This window comes from Notamacropus eugenii, chromosome 2, assembly GCF_028372415.1.
Source record: "Notamacropus eugenii isolate mMacEug1 chromosome 2, mMacEug1.pri_v2, whole genome shotgun sequence".
Lineage (NCBI taxonomy): Eukaryota > Metazoa > Chordata > Mammalia > Diprotodontia > Macropodidae > Notamacropus > Notamacropus eugenii.
Genome location: NC_092873.1, coordinates 143,128,560 through 143,151,663, shown reverse-complemented (window position 1 = coordinate 143,151,663; position 23,104 = coordinate 143,128,560). Strand labels below are relative to the sequence as shown.

The window sequence follows — 23,104 nt, the reverse complement described above, 5'->3', positions numbered from 1 at the left end:
GCCCTGTGCTAACAAATGAAAGCATTTTGTTGAGGTTATTTAAGTAAATTAGATGCTAACTCCTTATATTTAGGCATTTCTGATACCTAGATGCAGTTTCTTCTCCTTCACACCTTCTAGAATACATCTCTTACTTAAGTCTGAAATCAGGAACTGCCCCCTGTGAAAAACTTCCCTAAAAATCTTAGCAGCACATACATCTGGCACACGCATAAGCACAAGAGCCATTCCTCAGTAGATAAGTGGACAAAGATAGGAACAGGCAGTTTTCAGTCGGTCCACCAGTTAGCAAGCATCTTTTAAGTATTTAATATGTGCCAGGCATGGCTGTAAGCATTAGGGATATAAAGAAAGGCAAAACACTGTTCTTGCCCTCTTACATTCCAATAAGGGAAGACCATTTGTAGATAGATAATCAGGTATTTACAAGATATATGCAGAGTAGGTATAAGGTCATCTAAGAGAAATCACTAGAATCTAGGGAGACCAAGAAAGCAAATTATCAACAATCATATGAGGAAGAATGCCCAAATCATTAATAATAAGAGAAAAGCACATGAAATAACTCTGAGGTTTCACCTCACAATAATCAGAATAGCAAATATAACAGAAGACAAAAAGCAGCAAGCGTTTGAGGGAGTAATGGGAAGACAGGTACACAGATTTTGATAGAGTTGTATGCTGAGGAAGGCATATACAAAAATGTTTATAACACCATTTTTTGTAGTAGGAAGAACTAGAAGGAAAGTGGGTACCCATCAATTGAGTAACGGCTGAATAAGTTTTCATGGTGTATTAATTTAATGAAATATTATTGTTCCACCAGACTATGAATATGAAGAATTCAGAGACAGTTTAGAAGACTTATATGAATTGGAGAGAGAAATAAATAGAAGTATAAAAATTATGTACACAGTGACCACAGTAACTATTGGCAAAGAAGAAGTTGCTGTCCTTGGCACAGATGAACAGAACTCTACTTCTGGATGTTTTGATGTCTTAGAAAGATCAAAAGAGTCAATTAAAAAAAAAAAAGTTGAGATAAACAGCTCAGCAGGATAGCAGGATTTAAGATATAAGATATATATCACTAACAAAAATAAGAAAAAGTTGATAGAAAAATACCATTTATATCATAGTGGAATGGAAAGAACACCTCCTCTAGGGTCAGAGAACTTAGGTTCTAGCCTTGCCTCTGATGCTTACCTGTGTGACTTTGACATACTTCACTGTCACTTGACATACTTAGGCCTCAGTTTTCCTCTGTAAAATGAGGGGGTTGGACCAGATGGCCTCTAAAGACACTTCTGACTCTAAGTCTATGATCCTACCAAGACACATACTCACATATCCAAGAGACGACATAAAGACATAGAAACACTGTAAAACAGTTTTAACAGAGCTGATGGATGAATAAATATTTGGAGATGTAGCTAATATTCATAGTTAGGTGGCTCCATGAGAGTAAAGATGGTATTATACCTCAAATTAATTTATGGATTTTAATGCAATACTAATTAAACTATAAGTGGTCTATTTCATATACTTAAAGAGAGGAAAATGTATGTGGATGAACAAAATAAAAGGATGAAGGGGGACTTGTACTGCCATTTGTAGTAATTTAAAGCAGTAATTATCAAAATTATTTGGTATTGGGTACAAAAATGAAAATTAAATCAATAGACAGAAATAATCTAGAAACAGAAATAAAGATAAATCTAAGGTATTAAAATATTAAGAAGGGGATTCATTATTCAATAAAAGGTACTAGGAAAATTTAATAACAAATTGATGAAAAATGTGATCAGATCCATATTTTTTACTGTTTATTGCCTCACAATAAGTTATAGTGGATCAGTAATCTGAATAATAAAAAAAACAAACAATAGAATGAAAATGAAACCATGTTCACTATAGATATGCAAGAAAGAATTTTATCTATTTAATAAATAAATTATAAGAAGCTATTTTATCATATAAAAATAAAGCATTTTTGCACAACAAAAAGTAATGCATCCAGAGTAAAAATAGAGATTGGGGGAAAATCTTTTTCACAAACATTTCTGATAAATATCTGACACCTCAAATCCATAAGAAACTAACACAAATCTATAAGAGTAAGAGCCAGTCCTTAGTGGGTAAATGATCAGAAAATAAGTACGGTTTTTAAAAACCAAAATACTAATTTCCAGTAGCCATCTTACAAAATTATTAAGGCTGTCTAGTATAGAGAAGCACAAATTAAAATATCTCAGAATTAATATCTTACACTCATTAAATTGATCATTTAGAACTGTATAGCGTTGGCAGAGGTATTTAGAAACTCAGGCATATATGCTGCTGTTGGAATTTTGAACTGTTATAATCTTTTTAGAAAGCAATATAACATTTTGGAGTAGCTTTAGAAACTTGATACTTTTTGAACCCCAATCTTATATACAAACTGTTATTAAAAATTAAAAAGTATCTGCCAAAATATATCAAAATTATTCATTATTTTTTTAAAAACTAGAAAATCTATACAACTAAATAGTAATGGCATATGAGTGTAATGAAATATTATAAAAATGACAAATATGAAGAATATATAGAAACTGAGAAAAACTTCCAATGAAGTGAGTTGTGATAGTAGAATGAGAATAATATGCATATTGAGTACCACTGTACAAATAATAATATGAGCTAACAAATCCTGTTTGGCTTTTAAATCCCTTCACCACCTGGCCCTGTTCCTGCCCTTCTAGTCTTCTTCCACTTCACTCTTCTCCAGGCACTCCATGATCCTGCCTCATTCTTTGCTCCTCCTCACACACAACACTGCATCTCTTAACTCTCTGCGCCTGCACTGGTGTCCCCCATGCCTGGAAGGTACTCCCTCTTTGCTTCCTTGACTTCTTTCAAAGCTAAGCTCAGTGCTTTCCCTCAAAGATTACCTTCCATCTGTACTCTATGGACCTTGTAGGTTCACAGTTCTTTGAGAGCAGAGACTGCATTTTTGCTTTACTTTGTATTCTCAGAGTTTAGCATAGGGCCTAACACACAGTAGTAATAAGCGTTTTATAGATGTTTATTGATGATGATGATGATGATAAATTTCAGAATCTTACTATTTGGGAGAAAAGGCCTCAGCTTCTCAGTATAGGTATGACTAGCTGTATGTTTCAACCCATTTTCTGACATCTTTTTACTCTGAAAGACGAAGCCAAGTCGATAGCATTTTCAGTTACAAAACTCCTGTGTAACAAACACACTCTATGTACATCAGAGACAGGATTATGCAAACCAGACATTATAGAATTATGCCACAGCGGTCATAATGGGCATAGAGGCTGGCCTCCAAGGGATGAATCTTTTTTGGTCATAGCTACTTTTGAATGGGACAGGTAGGTGGCACAATGGATAAAGTAAAGTACCAGACCTGGAGACAGGAAGACCTGAGTTCAAATCCAGCTTCAGACACTTAATAGCTGTGTGACCCTGGACAAGTCACCTAACCCTGTTTGCCTCAGTTTCGTCATCTGTAAGATGATCTGGAGAAGGAAATGGCAAACCATTCCAGTATCTTTATCAAGAAATGGGGTCATGAAGAGTTGGACACAACCAGACAATAACTCAGGAATACTGTCTGCTAAGGCTTAAAGTGGTTGAAACTAATGTTAGTGAAGGAGAGCACGTACATCAATGAAGACTTGTCTTTCGAAACATTTAAGTATAGCTTTCTTAGGGTTAAAATTGTGTTTCTATTAAATTTAGAACTTTTTTAAAAAACTAGTTCCTTTGACTAGAAAGAGGAAGAAAAAATGTATTTCCAAATCTTTGGAAATAACAGCTAAATACATATACCTTTAGATAATAAAGATTGTACTGTATTTGTTCTAAGGCTGTTGAAATGACTAATTTGTTGACCAGCTTGAAGGGAATCTTAGAGAAGTTTTTCCAACTTTTATACCACAAAATGGAAGCAAAAATCCCACAGAAGTCCTCATAATCCATTATCTACCACAGCAGTGCATCATGCTTTCATTGCACTTCTAGGCCAACCAAAATATAAATACTCAGTCGAGCTTCTGGGCGCTGACATTGAGAATTTCACAGCATACGCTTGCACTTAGTAGCAGGCTTTTGTAACTTCTGGCAGCGTTACAGTCAGTGTCCACCTACTGCCAAAATGTTAACTGTGTTTAAAAAAAAAATCTGCGCTGCCAGCTTGGTTTATTTAAGACACACTAAAAACTAGAGTGCTGAGAAGAAAGAATCTGTGCCCCATAGTTTCATTATCACACCTTAGATGTTTTGAATATAGAAAACTATAAGATTATCAAATGTTAACACCTGGATCCAGTCCAGCCGTTTTGCTAGATTTTTCCTTCCCCACGTCTTCAAACTTAAGTGAACTTGTTTGGTTTCTTTCAGAACTTATGAAAATAGTTTGTCAAGCTTACCAAAATAATTCAAATTATTTAGGCTAGAGAAGAAAATTCTGAACAGAGAGCATGTAAGTAAATAAAACCTATAATTTTAAGTGAGATATTGCTCTGGACAAGTATGGAACAAGAAAGGATAGACTGCCCTGCCTGAAAATAGATTTAAGTTGAACTGTCTAGACCTCTTCCCTGAACTTAAAATTTTTCATTTAGCTCTACAAAATTCTAAGTTCCATGGGGGTAGAAATAGTGAACTATATATTTTTAAACAGATTTTTATTGCTTTTTTTAGCATTACCTAAATTTCCCCCTTTCCCTACCCCCACCTTCCTCTAGTCATTCTGTATAAGAAGGATTATTTTTTAAAGGAAAAAAAAAAAGGAAGAGACAGGAGAGTCAATCAATACATTGTAAATACATGCAAGATCCACATCCAAGGGCCTCCCACTTTCATGCAGGAATAGGGGAAAGGTGTTTTCTTTTATCTTTTCTTTGGGGCCCTGCAATTATTTGTTCTTCATAACCTTGTAATGCTTGTAATTTTGTCATGATCACTTTCCATTTTTAAGGTGCTCCTTCTTTCTGTTAACATTGTTTCAGTCATCATATATATTATTTTCTTGACTGCTTTTTTAACTCTTGCATAAATTCGTTTCTTTCCATCCTTCTCCATATTGGTTATTTCTTGAAGCATAGTAATATTCTATTACACAGATGTACCACAGTTTGTACCACTTCCCGATTAATGAACATCTTTTTTTTTCCCCCAGTGCTTTTCCCTCTAGGTTTTTGTCACACTACTCTATTCTGGTTCTCTCACCAATTCCCATGGATTCAATTATCTCAAAATTGATGATTCTCAGAGCTACTTATCCAGCTCTCACCTTTTGTGCTGACCCTGAGGACTCATATATCCAACTACCTATTAGATTTCTCTAACTGGATATCCCATGGACATCTTAACCTCAATATATGCAAAACTGAGCTCATTACCTTTCCCCTCTGCCATCCTCCCAGTCACCCAGGTTCACAACTCCTCGCTCTCTTACTCCCCCACATCCAATCTGTTGCCAAGTCCTGTCGATTTTACCTTTGTAACATCTCTTCTGTAGGCCTCCTTCTTTCCCCTGACACTGCCAGCACCGTGGCACAGGCCCTCATCTCACCAATGGACAGTTGCAGTAGCCTGCAATCTGGCAACACAGGACACTATACCTCTAGACTTACAATTTCCCAGGCTGCCCCCACCCCGCCATGCCTGGAATTCTCTCCCTTCTCATCTCTACCTTCTCACTATCTTGACTTTCTTTAAATTCTAGCAAAAAATCCCATCTTCTACAGGAAGCCTTTCCCCAAACCCCTTAATTCTAGTGCCTTCTTTCTGTTGATTATCTTCTTTTTATCCTGTATATGATTTGTTTGTGTATAGTCGTTTGCATATTATCTTCTTCAATGTGTGAGCTCCTTGAGACTCCCTTTTCTCATTCTTTGTATCTTTAGTGCTTAGGATAGTGCTGACACATAGTAGCCATTTAATAAATGTTTCTTGACTGGCTGACCGAATACCTGTTAGATCAGCAAAAAATAATAATAATGACTAAAATTAAAAGAGGAAAATAGTTTTAAAAGAGAGTGCTATCTTTACTGATCCTAAATCTGAATCATTACACCTGGGTTGTTTTTTGGGGTTTTGTTTTTTACCATCGTTATGATACATACCCACCTATCTTTAGTGGAAGAGGAAAAGAAGGTCAGCATGCTATTATCAAGACAGATGGTCATTTTATACATTACTAATAGACATCAGTCAACAAGGAAATGAAGTGACAAGGAATGGAAAGAAAACCAGCAAAATACGACAATATTGGCAAAATGTTAATTAAAATTCCCTAGCTTACTAGACATTGAATCACAGGGAATTTATATAGTTTGTTCATTTCTGTGCTTTTAAAGCACCTAGCATCTTACTTAAACATAGTTTTCAAAACTAAGAAATCTTTTCTCCACCCCCCTCCCAGCTGAAAATGTCATGCCAGAAAAACAAAGTATGATTTGTTTGCTTACTCATACTGGGGAGGTTTTTTTCCTTCCTTTCCCTTGCAGCATCATAATATTTCCCAATTGCCTAATGAATTCCTATATTAGTATACTTTTAAGTGACAGCTATAAAAATAGTAGTACATCAAATTATCAGGTTTTCTTACCAGCCATAATGCATCGATGCTTATACTTTTTCAAAGAAATGTTAAGTCCAGTGCACCTCGACATCTGTAATAAATTAAAATCAAATCTTCCATCGCTTATCTAGTGATATTTACAGCACTGTGCCCCTCCCGAGCCCTTTCCTCCAAAAGAAGACTAAATTTGCTTTCCTAATTTCTTAATGGAATGGCAAGTAAAAGTATGCTTAGACAAACCTTAAATATTCCTCCAAAGGGTCCCAGAGTTTCAGGGGGAGACTAGAGGTGGGCAAAATATCTTGGGTTGCTCATAGTAGCCGAAATAAGTGAACAATAAAAAATAACAAGACTCGAGTGCTGTGTGCAATGGACTCTCAGTGCAGTATGAGAATTCAGAGAAGAGAAAAATCACTGTCAAGTGCTGTGATTGGAAAAGACTTACTCCCCTGAGAAGGGCAGTGACTGGGGGCTTGAAGGATAGTTAGGATGTAGATAAGCAGAAAGGAAGGTGTGGGGGGAGTCCAGGCAGGACAGAAGCAGTACCATGGTTGAAATGAGTATGGTGTATTTCAGGGTACTTGCTTGAACAGAGCTGAGGCACTTAGAGAATAACAGGAAGGGCGATTGGATAGAAGAAATGAATTCAGGGTATGAAGATCTTCGAAAGCCATACAGTTTAGAGTAGATGCTATAGGAGAGCCATTATGAGTTTTTGCCTAGGACAGGGACAAAATATTTATTATTAATAACCAAAATAACAATTTCATTAAATGCCCAAACCAACATCCTAATAATGACTAATATATAAGAAAATTGTGTTTAGTAACCTCAGAGGAATGCTAGGGAGAATCTCTTTAATGTAGATTGTGACTTAGAAGCAAAATCACAGGAAGTTGCTTGAGATGCCAAGAGTTTGGACTACTTGACCAGTCATGCAGTTAACAAGTGACAGAGACAGGGACGTGAACCTAGATCTTACTGACTAATCCACTCTATCCACTCCACCCCTGAGCACTTTGAGTCTTGTTTTAAAAGTATCATTTTAAATGCATTTTTGCTGTTTAGTTATTTTTCAGTTGTGTCTGACTCTTTGTTGACCCCACTTAGGGTTTTCTTGGCAAAGCTGCTGAAGTTGTTTGCCATTTCTTTCTCCAGCTCATTTTACAGAGGAGGAAACTTGAGGCAGACAGGGTGAAGTGACTTGCCCAGGGTCACACAGCTAATAAATATCTGAAGCCTGATTTACACTCAGGTTGTTCCTGACTCCAGGCCAGGCACTTTATCTACTGCGCCACCTACCTGTCCTTTTATAGCAAAGTTTTCTCAAATTATATTAGAATATTAATTGGCTTTGTTGCTTGGTTTTGATGAACTTGTCTTTCCTGTTCTTCATTATAAGATGGCTCTCTGGAAGGAGAAAGGAAAGGGGATACAGTTGGCAAACGTGATTTTTTAAAATGATATTAAATTAATAAAAAATGAATTTTTAAATGGTATTAATAAATTAATAAATTAATTTTAATGCTGTTGACTATAAAAATAGAAATGAATGTTTCACCTAAATATTCAATCCTACTCCCTACACCCATGTTTCCTGCCATATTATCTCAGTCAGTAAAGTATCTCATATTCATGATTTAATAAGATGATAGTTCATGGTAGGATCGCTATGACAAAAAAGCAGAATGATACGTAAAGTGTTATCATCAACTAATAAGCTGCTGTGGGAATTGTTTATACAGATATGCTGGTATCCTCCTGGGCATCACAAACTCATTTGGTACTATTCCAGGAATGATCGGACCAGTCATTGCTAAAAGTCTAACACCTAACGTAAGTAAATATTTTGTTACATAAAATATGACAAGCAGTTCAAAGTTGAATATATTGTAATTACAGTGTAGTCTGAGTGCATTCTTCAATATTGTTGCTTAAGAAATTCGTTTTTATTGTACATTTATGCTTTAACTGCTTTTTATGTAAGTAGTAGGTTCAGTAAAGACTTTTTACCTGAAAGCCCCCATACAGTTACATTTGTGTGACATTTGTGACACCCGATTTATTTCTATTAGTCAGCGTTCGACCAGTGTTTATTAAACACCTTCAGGGCGAAGGGTACTATGCAAGATATAGAACTTAGATAAGATACAATCCCAGCCTTTGTGGAACTCATAGTCTGCTAGGGGATATGACACATAAGCATATAACTATAAAGTGATACATAAGTGCATTAGAAAATTGCAAAACAAAATTTGCCTTATGAGAGAAGCTAAGTTATCACTCTTTGCAGATGATATGATGATTTACCTAGAGAATCCCAGAGATTCAAGTAAAAAATTACTAGAATTAATAAACAACTTTGGCAAAGTTGCAGGGTACAAAATACACCCACACAAATCTTCTGCATTCCTATATATTAGCAACAAAGTCCAACAGCAAGAGATAGAAAGAGAAATCCCATTTAAAGCTAGGGTAGACAGTATAAAATACTTAGGAGTCTACCTGCCAAAACAAACCCAGGGATTATATGAACACAATTACAAGACACTTTTTGCACAAATAAAGTCAGATTTAAGTAAGTGGAAAAACATTAGTTGCTCATGGGTAGGCCGTGCTAATATAATAAAAATGACAATTCTACCCAAATTAATGTACTTATTTAGTGCCATACCAATTAAACTATCAGACAATTACTTTCTAGAGCTGGATAAAATAATATCAAAGTTCATTTGGAAAAACAAAAGGTCCAGAACATCAAAGGGACTAATGAAAAGAAATGCTCGGGAAGGTGGCCTAGCGCTACCAGACCTCAAACTCTACTATAAAGCAGCAATTATCAAAACCACTTGGTATTGGCTAAGAAACAGAGAGGTAGACAAGTGGAATAGACTTGGCACTCAAGATGCAGTAGGCAAGGAATATAGCAACCTTCTGTTTGATAAACCCAAGCACCCCAGCTTCTGGGATAAGAACTCATTGTTTGACAAAAATTGCTGGGAAAACTGGATAACAGTGTGGCGGAAATTAGGCATAGACCCATACCTGACACCGTACACAAGAATTAAGTCCAAATGGGTACATGATTTAGGTATAAAGATTGATACCATGAATAAACTGGAGAAGCAAGGAATAGTGTATTTATCAGATCTATGGAGAAGGGAAGAATTCTTTACTAAGAGAGATAGAAAGCATTATGAAATACAGAATGGATAACTTTGATTACATTAAACTGAGAAGTTTTTGCACAACCAAACCCAATGCAACCAAAATCTGGAGGGATGTAGTAAATTGGGAAAGAATTTTTACAGCTAAGCTCGGGGATAAAGGCCTCATTTCTAGAATATATAGAGAACTGACCCAAATGTATAATCATACAAGTCATTCCCCAATTGATAAATGGTCAAAGGATATGAACAGGCAATTTTCAGAGGAAGAAATTAAAGCTATCTATAATCATATGAAAAAATGCTCTAAATCACTATTGGTTAGAGAGATGCAAATCAAAACAACTCTGAGGTACCACATCACACCTATAAGATTGGCAAACATGACAGAACAAGAAAATGATAAATGCTGGAGAGGATGTGGGAGAGTTGGAACACTAATTCATTGTTGGTGGAGCTGCGAGCGCATCCAACCATTCTGGAGAGCAATTTGGAACTATGCCCAAAGGGCTACAAAAATGTGCATACCCTTTGACCCAGCAATATCGCTACTAGGACTGTATCCCCAAGAGATCATAAAAATGGGAAAGGGTCCCACATGTACAAAAGTATTTATAGCAGCACTCTATGTAGTTGCCAAAAACTGGAAGTCAAGGGGATGTCCATCAATTGGGGAATGGCTGAATAAATTATGGTATATGAATGTAATGGAGTACTATTGTGCCATAAGAAATGATGAACAAGAAGACTTCAGAGAGGCCTGGAAGGACTTATATGACCTGATGCTGAGTGAAAGGAGCAGAACCAAGAGAACTTTATGCACAGCAACAACCACAGTGTGTGAGAGTTTTTTCTGGTAGACTTAGATTTTTGTAATAACACAAAAACTTCTTACCAAAAAAAAAAAAAAATCCCAATGGTGGATCTCAAGGCAAAATGCCTTCCACACTCAGAGAGAGAAATATGGAAGTCACTCACATAATGTAGCAGATCATGTTTGTGTATGTGTATGTGTTTGTGTATCATGTTCTGATTTGTTATACGATTTCTTTCATTTATCTTAGTCTGACTACATAGCATGACTATAGTGAAAATATACTCAATAGGAAAGTATATGTAGAATCTATACAGAATTGTATGCGGTCGTGGGGAGGGAAGGGGGGAGTGGGGGGTAGGTGGGGGGGGATAAAATCGCAATTGTATGGCAGTGATTGTTAAACATTAAAAAATAAAAATTAAAAAAAACAAAATGAGAGAAGGTCATTAGCTACCAGGAAGGTCCAGAAGAGCTTCGTGAAAAAGGCCATATTTGAATTGGACTTTGAAGTATGACTAGGAATTCATCAGGTAAAGAGTTAGGAAGGACATTCCAAAGATAGGAGAGGACATGAGCAAAGGCAGAGACAGACAGTTTTAAAGTTTTATTGATTTGTTTTGGTTTTATATTATAAACATTTCTAGATTATCCCCTCTCTGTGAGAGGTTTCTTGTGTCAAAGTAAAATAATTTAATAGAATTAATAATACAGCAACTTCATCTGAAAATTCATGCAACATTTCACATCTATATTACCCACACACATATACCTCTGTTTTTAAAAATCAGAGATGGGGAGCTGAGGTTAATTGACTTATCCAAGGTCACACCAGTGGTAAACTAAATAAAGTTCAGTAAGCTTATATTTTAACCTGTCATCTGACTCCAATCCTTCATTCTTTCAGTAGTACTATTGTTAAGAAGAGTGTTTGACACCCATCAGTTCCAATTAATGTAATTAAAAAGATGCTTTTATCCCCTTAAACTCTTAGCAGGAAAGAACACCTCTTTGAGTTGCAGAATCAGTTAATCAATCAAAAGTATAAAACATGTGGGAACAATCCTAGTGATCTATATTAAATCACTGGGCTTGCTCTCAACCCCTTTGCTGCTTTGGGTTATAAGGGCCTGGTTCCTCAAAGCTTCATGCTGGAAGCAGTTGCTATACTGCTTTTTCTTGAGGAACCTTCCCGGCCCAGAAGTGTGTCTAATTCTTCTAACCAATCTCAGTACACTTCATCATCTGATTTCATCCAGTGACTCAAGCACCTTGTTTCTGTCACCTACTTTATATTTTTTGATTGATTCGATAGAGGGGTCAACAGATTATTGGCACCTAGTTTATACATTTGATTGATTTAGTCTGTCAGAGGCCTGCTGATCTGATAAAGGTGTTTAGAGAAGAGCGTCTTGTCAGTTACATTAGATAAGGTTGGAGAATGTGAAACATCCCTCCTACACTATACCGCCTTCTCGTTTTAAGTGATTTAAGTCATTTCAGAAGATTAAATAGGAGCATATCTGTACACTTAAGATAAATTGTCTTTTACAACACAATGTGTAATTTTCATACACCTGATATTTAGCCAACACCATGATTAAATAGTTCCTGCATTTCCATTTTTCATTTGCCATTTGAGAAAAAAAAATATATTTTAAAATTTGCTTAAGAACTTCCAAGTTAAGGTATGAACTTCGATAACAGATGTTATCACTCTCTCCTCAGATATGCCAAGATAAGAACTTAAAGCATTTTCATTTTTACTTTTATTTGTTATTGGTGGTGTTAAATCTCTGCAGCGCTGCCCCCCTTCTCCCTCTCTGACAATCTTAATACCAGTAGCTTTGAGGTTGAATCTCCAGAGGTTACTAACTACATCTACTCCCCTCATGGTTCTAGGTTCTAGGGGATGAACTGAGTTCTAATTCTATTGCTTACACCCTTCCAGCAAGTGTGTTTCCCCAAAAACTCAATTAACCAATTGATATCAATTTTTTTTACAATAACAAATTGTAATTTTACAATTGTAATTTAATTTACAATTGTAATTTTGCAATGACAATTTACAACTTTTTACAAATATTTACTGAAAAGAGATAGCAAAGGATAAAAATTACAAAATATTCCTCCAGACAGTGAAGCACATTTCTACCCCTGTGGTAACAAGGAGTTTTCTGGTTGACTTTGAGCCAGGACTGCTAGGTCTCAAACTGTCCTATGCACCACAAAAAGAGCAGTTATAGCTTTTTTATGCCTAGTATTTTGATTGTCTTGACATGCATCTTTTCCCAAAATCATCTTCCACTTACATGAGTCTGACCCTGACAGTATCTTGCTCAAAAACTTACAGTGGCTTCCTATTACTTACAAAATAAAAGACAAATTCTTTAGCTTAGTATTTAAGGCCCTCCACAATCTAGCTCTAATTCCTTTTTCTCCCCACTTCATAGACAAGACTGGTATCATTCCCCTAGTTCGTTTTGCACTTTTGCACAGCTGCACATTGACCAAGGTCTTTCCCCTGTACCTAGAACACGCCTTTCTCTTATCTCTGCCTGTTGAAATTATTTTCTTCCTTCCAAGTTCTTAAAGCCTTCCTGAAGCCTTCACTACCTTCTCACCCACTCCCAGTTGAAGTAGAATTCTCCTTCAGATTCCTTACAGGATTCTATCTGTAACCCTTGTTTATCCTCATCACACTGTACCTAATATCTGCTTGTTGTTCGCATATTTTGTCCCCCTCCTTACATTATAATCTCCTTGGAGACGGAGACTGCGTTGTTCCTCATCTCGGTATCACTGGTACCTAGCATGTGACTTTGAATGTAGTGAAATTTTTTTTTATTTTGTTGAATCTTTTTTTAAAAGTATATCATTGGGATCTAAAATGCGTTTATGGGACAGTTATTCTGTTATAAAACAAAACATTTTAAGATCACAAGTAGAATTTTCATCCTCAGAACTGAGAGCTGTGTGGGAATTACAGTACAATTGATGAATTGACTGGCTTGTAAGCCACCCATTGCCTCAAAGTAACACTGAAGTATTATTTTGTGCTGTAGGTTAAACAGAGCAGCTTTGTCTTAGGAATTCTGAGAAGCTGCCTTAAACATATTATTCTGGTATAATACATAATCATTGACCTATTCCCACTTCTTCTAGTGCCATGGCACCACACCTGCCTCCCTGATTACTCACTCCCAACACATTTAAGATGAACTTTTTAAGATTTCTTTTTTAACAAAATACAATAGTGTCTTTTTCTTTTGTCCTGTTCACATTTTTCTATTTAAGCTCACCCTGATTGCCCTAATTCCCTCCTCTTTTCATTACTTTTTCTCCTTATTGCTTATTCAGTTCTGACTGAACTTAAATGATTAAATTCAGGGAGAAAAAATGTTGTTCAAATTGGACAAATTATCAAAAAATTTAAGAGAGTTTGGACTACTAAACTTTAAAAAAAGAGAGATTTGTGATTTCTCCCTGAGTCCCTTTCCTTTCTCCCTTCCAGAGGCCTATTCCTTATAACAAAGAATATTTTTTTTAAAAAGGTAAGAAGAAAGAAAATCAGCCAAAGTGATCAGCACATCCAAAGAGTCTCATGTTATATGTAATGCTCCACATCCCCTGGGCCTCACCTTCTGCAAAGAAGAGGGAAGAGGTGCCTTTGAAGCCAAGCTTATGCTTTGTCATTTTACATTTAGCTTCAGTCGTTTTATAGTGGTTGATGTTTCCATTTACACTGTTGTAACCATCGTGAATGGGTTTTTTTCCTGACTCTTTCATTTTGTATCAGGTCATCTTTTCATGCTTCTCTGTATTAATCATTTTTGTAACTTCTTAAATTATAATAATATTTCATTATACTCATGAACCACAATTAGCTTAGCCATTCCTCAATTTATGGGCATCTGCTTTTTTTTCCAGTTCTTTACTACCACAAAAAGTTCTGCTATAAATTATGTTATATGTGGAACTTTTGTTTTTAGCAATGACCACCTTGGGGTATGTGCCTAGCACTGGTCCAAATGGATCTTTGTAGGAAGACCATACTCTAAATAATACTTTCTCCACAATAATTAATCCACAGTGGAAAATTTCTGACTCCTGGTTTTGTTATGCGCACGTGTGCCTTTTTATGTTCTCATTATCCCCTAACAGAGATAGGACAATGCAGAAAAGTTCAGAGAGTTTGCTAGCATTTATATCCCCCAAATATGGAAGGAAAAATTGAAAGTACTTTTCTTTGCACATAATGAGCACAAATCTTACTCGTAGTGAGGTCCGCACCAATAAAATATGTTTCTTACTGCCTCCATCATCTTGTCTAGAGAATCATGTCTCCTCAGAACATATGTTCCCCTATCTTGACTCACGTAAACAAGGTCAGCATGTAAGGCTTTCATGGCCAGAGCACATTACGCCCTGGGCAGCACTCACTGCTGCCTGGCATTATACATGGCATCAGTGATAGCCACAACCTCAACTTTTGACACTGTCTCAATAGCAGAGTGGCTTCGGGAAACTGGAACTTGAATCCTTTTCCTGCCAGTCACCTACACACAACTAAGGCAGAGAAAATGAGTTCAGTGACATGAAATTCCCATCCGCAGCTGGGATGCTATCTGTACAAGTCTCTAGCTCTTCAGCTCCACCGTCATTGCTTGGTACTAAGCCTCCTGAGTGTCAATCCTTCCCACACTGCCCAGTCTCGGTAAGGACATAGACTTCACTCCTTCCTCAGATATCACTCTAGTTTCAGTGTTTTGTGGACAGAACATCTGCATACACATTAGTCTTTCCTGTCTAGCAGTGTTTGCTGAACTATAGTTGGCTAACCCTGCTGCCCGACCCTGGCCAGCTGCTTCTGGCTTGGCACGAGTCAGACTCTCAGTAGATTGTTGTCTGCTTACACTCTCAGCTCCTCTCTTTACATGGTCTTTGGACTTCAAAGCCACGTTACAGTTTGTGGATGTTGTTCAGTCCTCTGTGCGCACATATAACTAGTTTCTGGTGGCCATAACTCTCTTGGTACCGGACTGCTTCTAAGCGTTCCAGGCTGGCATTTCCATGCAGGACAGAAGGCTGGTTGGGATCTGCCAAAGCCAATACTGGTGCATGTGTTAGGACTTTGAGAAAGTCTTTGAAAGCTTATTCATGTCCTTCATTCCCCTCCCCCAACCTGCCTTCCAGAGTTCTCTTCCACAAAGCCCTCCAGGGCCGGAATTCTCCTCCCCTCCCCAACTCCCCAGGACTTAACTATTTAAAGCACCCTGCCTCTTTTTTTTGCTCAGCCTTTTGAGTCATTTCCTTATAACTCAATCAGAAGAAGGTCTCAGAAAGTAATCACTTGAAATTTTATAGTTTGATGTCTTGCAATTACTTGCCACCATCCTTCCCCCTCTCTCCACCCCAGCTCAGAAATCAGCTCCCTACTAGCAGTACTTGATTCTAGACAATGCAGTTATATCAGTGTTTTGAATTCCTTTTTTTCTTCTTTACAGAACTCAGTGGAAGAATGGCAGATGGTGTTCTGTATTGCTGCCGGTATTAATGTATTTGGAGCACTTTTCTTCACAGCTTTCTCCAGGGGTGAAGTTCAGGACTGGGCTCTAAATAATTATCACAGGCATCCAAACTAAAAGAGAATGGAAAAAACCATTCATTTTTATCATCATGTAACCTAAAAGTGCCTTTGATATTTGAATGCTTAAAAATTCCGCCAAAAAATGTACTTATATAATTTTAAGGTTTGAAATTATGAAATGTCACTACTTGATTTTTGTGAAATTTAATATTTTTAATCATTTATAGTGGGAAAAGCTATGCTAGAAGTTGTAATTTAGTTTCATATACACAGCTATAAGAAAATAATGATGCATAGTTCAGGATTGGCATATTGACTAAAAGTCACAACACATAAACTAAGAGTGCAATTTATTTTTAGAGAACTATACACTTAGGAGAATAAGCTAAAGCCAACCCTATACCTTTCCACAAGCCGAATGGAGATTCTCAGGTATTGGTAAGGATTTGTTCTCATCTAAAGTTCTTTCATGAACACCTGCCACCTAGTTCAAGCCCAGCTTTGCCACACACTAGCGTTTGTGACTTCAGGTAAGTCACATAACCTGTCTGAGCCTTAGTTTCTTCATCTGTAATGATCCCAGTACTTGCATTTCCTGCCTCATAGAGTTATTGTGAGGATAGCACAACATGTTCTCTAAGTCAGAGCTATTTTTAATCTACTCTCCCTCATCCTCAAGTCTTAAATTTTACAGTTTCCATGGTGCTGCTAGCATCCATAGAATCTGGCCTTGCAGTTGGTGAAATTCAATTCAATTCAAAACATATTAAAGGGTCCCTGTGTGTGAAACCCTGTGCTGGCTCCTGGAGAGATCACAAGGGAGGAGGTTACTCTTGGCCAGGTAGCTGTGGCAGGGGCAGCTTCATTTTCACCAACAGACCATTTTGACCCAGACATTTCTTCTCTAGCTCCTGGGGCAGGGAGTCCACCCGGTGCCACCCAGACTAAGATTTGCCAGTAATAGCTCCTTCCCATTGCTCCTGGTAGATTTCTCACTACAGGGCTGTTAACTGACTATTAACTGCACTTTCAGAGCAGCCAAGGCTGGGGGAAATCTCAGCATCTCTGTGTATGTCTGAGGTGACTTCCGCTCACCCTGCTCAGCAAGTGAAACCCCAAGGTGTTGTATCATCTGCAACAAAGATTTAGACTTCTGATCATTCCTGTATCATCCCACAAACCACACTTGGGACCAGCTGTCCCTGCCACTGCTTCTTCTGGTTCCAAATATAGGTGCCTGCTTCTTGAGCTGCTGCAAAGGCACAGAACCCATCTCATTCCTCTACTAGGCTTAACTTGAGCTTCTGTTTGCAATTCAAAGTAAAAGTGGTCTTTATAGGCCCAAATCATCCAGGGATAGTCCCTGCTGCTTCTGGTCCCTGGGATTGAACCTCAATGGGATTTACAAAGGGATTTTCACCAAATTTTCTGCCAGTGATTTCAAAGCATGCTTTAAAGAACCTTTATTTGATTTAGGTCTTGGCTAATGTTTTATAACTATTAGTCCTATCTATTTATCTTGTCCAGGGTAACTTTTTTGTTACCTATTGGGTGCAATTTTATATAATTTATATTTCAAACTGTGTTCAGTCCAACATTTATTGTATAGTTTTAATTTGTCATGTTGGTATTGCTTTTTTATAAGTCATTAAAATGATGATTAAATGTGAATTTTCTGTTTTCTTACAGCTTTTTGAAGGATTTATAGTTTCTCAGCTATCTGTAAGAACTAAAATGTTTTCCATTTTCAAAATTAGTACCATCCACATTTTAAAAAGGAATGATATATAATAAGCACATTTTTTCTTTCAAAAGTTATCTTGAAATAACATTATTTTTTACTGTTCTATATCCTCCTTTAATACTAAAATAGATCTGTGATTTCATCCATGTGGGTATTCCTTCCAAGGAAGCAGATCACAACCCATCTGCACCTCCCCATCATGTGGAATTCTTGTCCATTCACCTCAGCAGACCCTTGATACATGGTCCATAGGTATGCTGGAGCCTTGTAGTTCTCATGGTGGGGCAGATACAGTGAAGTGCATAAGCTACTCATCAGGCACCTTCCTCCCTCTTAGTATATGACTAGTCCATCGTTTTTTCTGGTCACGTCACTGACAACACCATTTACTCCGCTTTTATCAAGGCCTCCACTATGGATGTGTTACAGACTTCCCACATCAAAAGATGGACTTTTGTTTGAGGGAGAGTATTGGGATCCTTAAAAGCTCATACACAAACCCTTATATATTTTCAAATACGTCTGTATACCCTAGTTCAGGGATTCTGAAACTTTTTCTCCTCACAACACTTTCAGCGCTTCTTAAACTGTGGGTCAAGACCTAGTCTATATATATATACTGTACTCTTTTTTAATCAATGGAACTCTATGCTTCAATTATATCTAAAGTTTTTCAAATTGCTTTTTCAGTATACTTCATGAGAGACTGTAAATTGAAGTCCAAAGTATTTTGTTTTAGGCCACTGTATTGCTTAAGCCTAGCCATTCATTTACTGTCTCCTTGTGTCTACAAGGTGATGGTATATCCTTTTCCAACTTTCTGATTGGGGTGACAGACTTTCACTAAACCATCTGTACAACTTTCACCTCCTGACATAACTAAGGCATACATTTTTGAAATAGCTAGAGTCAATCCTAAGCCTAAACCACTGTACCAGTACAAGACCAAGAATAACAAGCTATCTCTATGGTTATTATTACTTAGGGAAAAGTTGTTGTTCTGGTCTCAGACTGGTCCAGTGGTTTAGGCTCAGGATTGAAACAAAATGAGAGTGGTGGATCATATAATACTTAACAAATGAAGTTTGCTTACCTATAGAATGGAAAGGATATTTAGCAAAGATACGGTGTTGATTCAGGTGATGGATTGTAAATCTCCTCACCTCTGCATTTGCCTAGTCCAAAGGATGTGTTGATTCACATCAACAGGTTCGAGCCTTAGTCCCCTTGACCAATTAAATCTTGAGAACTGTTTCATTGTCTTTTGGGGGTAGAAAGAGGAGAGGAGATAAACTTGGTTATATGGCGAGAGCCTTCCAGTCTTCTTAGTAGTTGATTCCTGTTACATCTATTAATGGAGAAGAACAGAAAGAAAACTATATCCCTACAATGCTGATACCTTTTGCTTTTTGTGTTGGTCTTTTGAGTACCAAAAATTTAAGGGTTTTTGCAAACAAGTCAAAAAATAAAGCTAACTAAACACGGTACCAGATGTCACAACAAATGGTTTCTTTTCTTTTTTTTGATCATGCAAACAGTTTAATCTTCCATAGGCTAACCATTTCCCATGGTATCTTGTTTATATCATCACTTCCCTTGGAAAGCCCAATTTTTCAGAGTATCACTGATAGGATACTGGACCTGTAGTCAGGAAGACCTGGGTTCTAATCCTAACTCAGATGCTTACCAGCTGTATGACCCTAGGCAGTCATTTAATCTGTCTTTGGATTTTGCCTCTAAATTCTTAGCAAGCTCTAAAAGCTATGATGCTATAACCATTATAACCACACAGATACTTGGATGTCCACTTTTTTTTGTTTGTTCTAATTCCATAATGAGAACTTCTAGAAAGTTCCCAGGGCACAGAGAGATGAAGTGATTTGCCCAAGATCACATATTTCAGGGATAGAATTTAAACCTATATTTTATGACTACAAGGTCAGGCTAGATAACCCCAGTTCTAATCTGATGAAAGCAAAAGTGTGCCACCCAGAATTCCAGAAAGCAATTTGGAATTATGCCTTTTTTTTTTTTGTAAGTGGTTAAAATGTCCAAATCCTTTGACCTAAAGATCCCACTGCTAGGCATATTCCCCAACAAGGAAAACAACAGAAAAAAGGTCCCATGTATCTCAAAATGTTTGTTGTACTTTTGCTGTAGCAAAGAATAAGAAACAAAGTAGATGTCCTTTAGTTGTAGTATAGCTGAACAAATAGGCAGCGAGGTGGCACGGCAGATAGAACAACGGGCCTGGGACTAGGGAGATTCATCTTCCTGAGTTCAAATCCAACTTCAGACACGTAATAGCTGTGTGACTGTAGGCAAGTCACTTTACCCTGTCTGCCAGTCTCCTAATTTGCAAAATGAGCTGGAGAAAGAAATGGCAAACCATTCCAGCCAAGAAAACCGCAGATGGGGTCAAGAAGAGCCACACACCACTGAACAACAAGCCAGACAAATGACAGTGCATGAATATAATGGAATATTGTTATACTGTAAGAAACAATGAATAAGAACGTTCAGAGAGCATGGGAAGATTTATATTAACTGATAAGGAATAAAAATAGAACCAGGAAAATAATATACAAAATATCTACAAAAATTGTCAATGGAAAGAAAAAAAAGTAAAACTGCTTTGTAATTAAAAAGTACAAGCCTTGCCCCAGGAAAGTGGTAAGAAAAGGTCATTCCAGCCTTTGTTTGCGGAGGTCGGGGCTCTGGGTAAACACTGCATGCAGTCAGTCAGGCTCAGTTGAAGTGTTGACTAGTTTTGCTGAACTGCTTTTTTTTCATTTTTGTTTCTAACAAGAAACTTTAAGATATTTGAGATTAAATTTTCACTGATTCATTCAACAGCTATGTACCAAAGACAACAGTAAAATAGTCCTCTAGGGCCCTCAAGGATGTTCCATTTAATTCAAGGTAGAAGAACGTGTATATAGATAAGTAAACACAAATATATATACCAAGTTAGTATATAGACACTAGCGTTGGCGATGGGGGCACAGTTTAGTTTTCCATTTGAAGAGCCCTTTAAATTATCAGTAAGTCCTTTGTAGACACATAAGGCTTGTGTACAGTAATTCTGTTTGTGTACAGTATTTGGAGAGCGGAAGAGCACCACAAATTTGGAGGAGAGGATGGGCCAATAGGAAGGAGGCCCTTGAGCTGAGCCTTGAAAGTTCTAAGAGGTGGAAATGAGGAATGGGAGCATCCCAAGATAGCCTGTGTCTGCAAAGGCATAGATGTGGAAGATGGAGAACAGGAAATTAATCAGTTTGACTGGAACATTGTGGAAGGGAAGGAGGCAGTAATGTATGATAAGCCTGGACAGGTTAGATGGAGCCAGATTGTGAAGGCCTTGAAATACCAAATAGAATATGGAATTTGTATTTACTTATATATGGATGTGTTGTTTTAAAAGGCAAGATAGTGTCTCTGAGGGTGCTTGAGCAGGTGAGTGACTCGGTTAGTCCTGTGCTTTAAGAATATCACTCTGGCAGTCATGTGGATGGATTGAAAAATGAGGGCCTGGAAGCAGAGAGACAAATTAGGAAACTATTGCAGTGGTCTGAGCGAAAGGACAGTAGGAGCGAAGGAAAACGGTAAAAACCTGGATGCTTGAAGGGATAGTAGATGCTCAACAGAAAGAAGAATTTGTTAAAGATTAAATTATGTTAAAGATTATTAAATTATTGTTAAAGATTAAATTATGCATTCTCAATGACAGTAGCACAGCGTTCACTGTTCAAAATAAAGTTTCTTGGAATAGTAATATGTTGCTGCAGCATTTGAAATAATTTGGGGGAAATATCGTTGAGGAAAATGACCTCTTGGGCCCTCCTCAGCCAAATCAGTTGAACCAGAAATGCCGCAGAGTGCTGTACCCTCACAGGAATGGTCCAGTGGTAACCAGCTCATTTCAGTTAAAGGCAAAAACATAGAATCCTAACTTAAGCAGGGCTGTCCATGTTTCTTTCCTTTGGAAACAAATAAATCCTCCTTATTGCTTTTGGCTTTTAGAGAAAATTCAAGCAAACAGCCAATTATTACAGAACTGTGAGGAATAAAAGTGGTTCTTGCAGAGAAGGAATTATATGGAAAATATGTTCTAGCAAAAAGCTTTACAAGGGAGAAAAGTGTGTCTAAACAGGCACACTGAACAGGAAAACAAAGCGGAGCATCCGGGTCTTCAGCCCTCGTTCAGTGAGGAGCAATTAAGAAGAAAACTGGTAATTTTCCAGACTCCTGTTTACTTTCACTTTATCTCTGTTGGGGGAGGAGACTAATGAGGAGAAGGAAGGTTAGATTTCCTGTAGCAGTCACCAAGTAGTCCATCAGGCTGATCCAGTCCTCATGCAACTGAGCTGAAGCCACTATAAAATCCTTGTGTGTGGCGCCTCACATCTCTCCTCAGCCCGGGGGAGCAAGAGCTAAGCAAACCTTATGTTCCCACAAAGAACTTAACGATTTTTGTAAAGATTTCTTCAGATGGAACACTACACTGTGCCCACCTCACTGGCACTAGAAATAACCCCTGTTGGAGTGAAACTGACACATGGATGGCACAGGTGTAGCTGCAGCAAAACTTCTGTTGTTATCTCCTCATTTTTGTTCAAATAATTCCCACTCCAAAATGCAAAAACTTTAGCTTTGGTCACATATATCCAGAGAGGAAGCAAGTTATGTTTTTTTTCAGATGCAAGTTGCACAGCACTGTCCTCTGTCTACAATGATGTACACAGACTTGTCAGTACTATATGTGTTTTCCACTGTTTTTCCAATAAGAACTATAAGTTAATACTGAGCTGTCCCCATTTTGAATAACAATTTTGGAGACAGCTAGGATGGGGGATATGAGTATTAAATTTATGACGTTGGTATCCAACACTGACCTTCAATCAAGTTAATGGGCCCAAATTATATAATAATTAGTAAAAAGAATTCTTTAATATTATTTCTATTTAGTATTATTGCTCCTTAAGATGGAAAACAATTATCATTTATGAGACAAAAAGCTAGGAATCAGAAAAACATGAAAAGTTTTGTAAATAATGTATTGGGGCTTTTTCTGTTTACCGAGTTAAGTTATATGATTATGTGTGAAGAGTTGCATAACTCTAGGGTATTACAGTTAAGAATCTTTGTGGGACTAATCTTTGTTCCATAGATATGTGTATCCAGCTGC

At 37.3% G+C, this 23,104-nt stretch overlaps 1 protein-coding gene across 2 annotated transcripts in view; it reads left to right on the top strand.

Moving 5' to 3' along the window:
- SLC17A5 (solute carrier family 17 member 5) overlaps positions 1-17,843 on the top strand; it is a 64,684-nt gene extending 46,841 nt beyond the window's left edge. For both annotated transcript variants that reach the window (XM_072642616.1, XM_072642619.1), the window contains 2 exons: positions 8,347-8,437; positions 16,090-17,843. In XM_072642616.1, coding sequence (XP_072498717.1) covers positions 8,347-8,437; positions 16,090-16,227 — 229 coding nt within the window. In that variant the 3' untranslated portion in view covers positions 16,228-17,843. The remainder of the gene's footprint in view (positions 1-8,346; positions 8,438-16,089) is intronic.
- Positions 17,844-23,104: the final 5,261 nt, after the last annotated feature.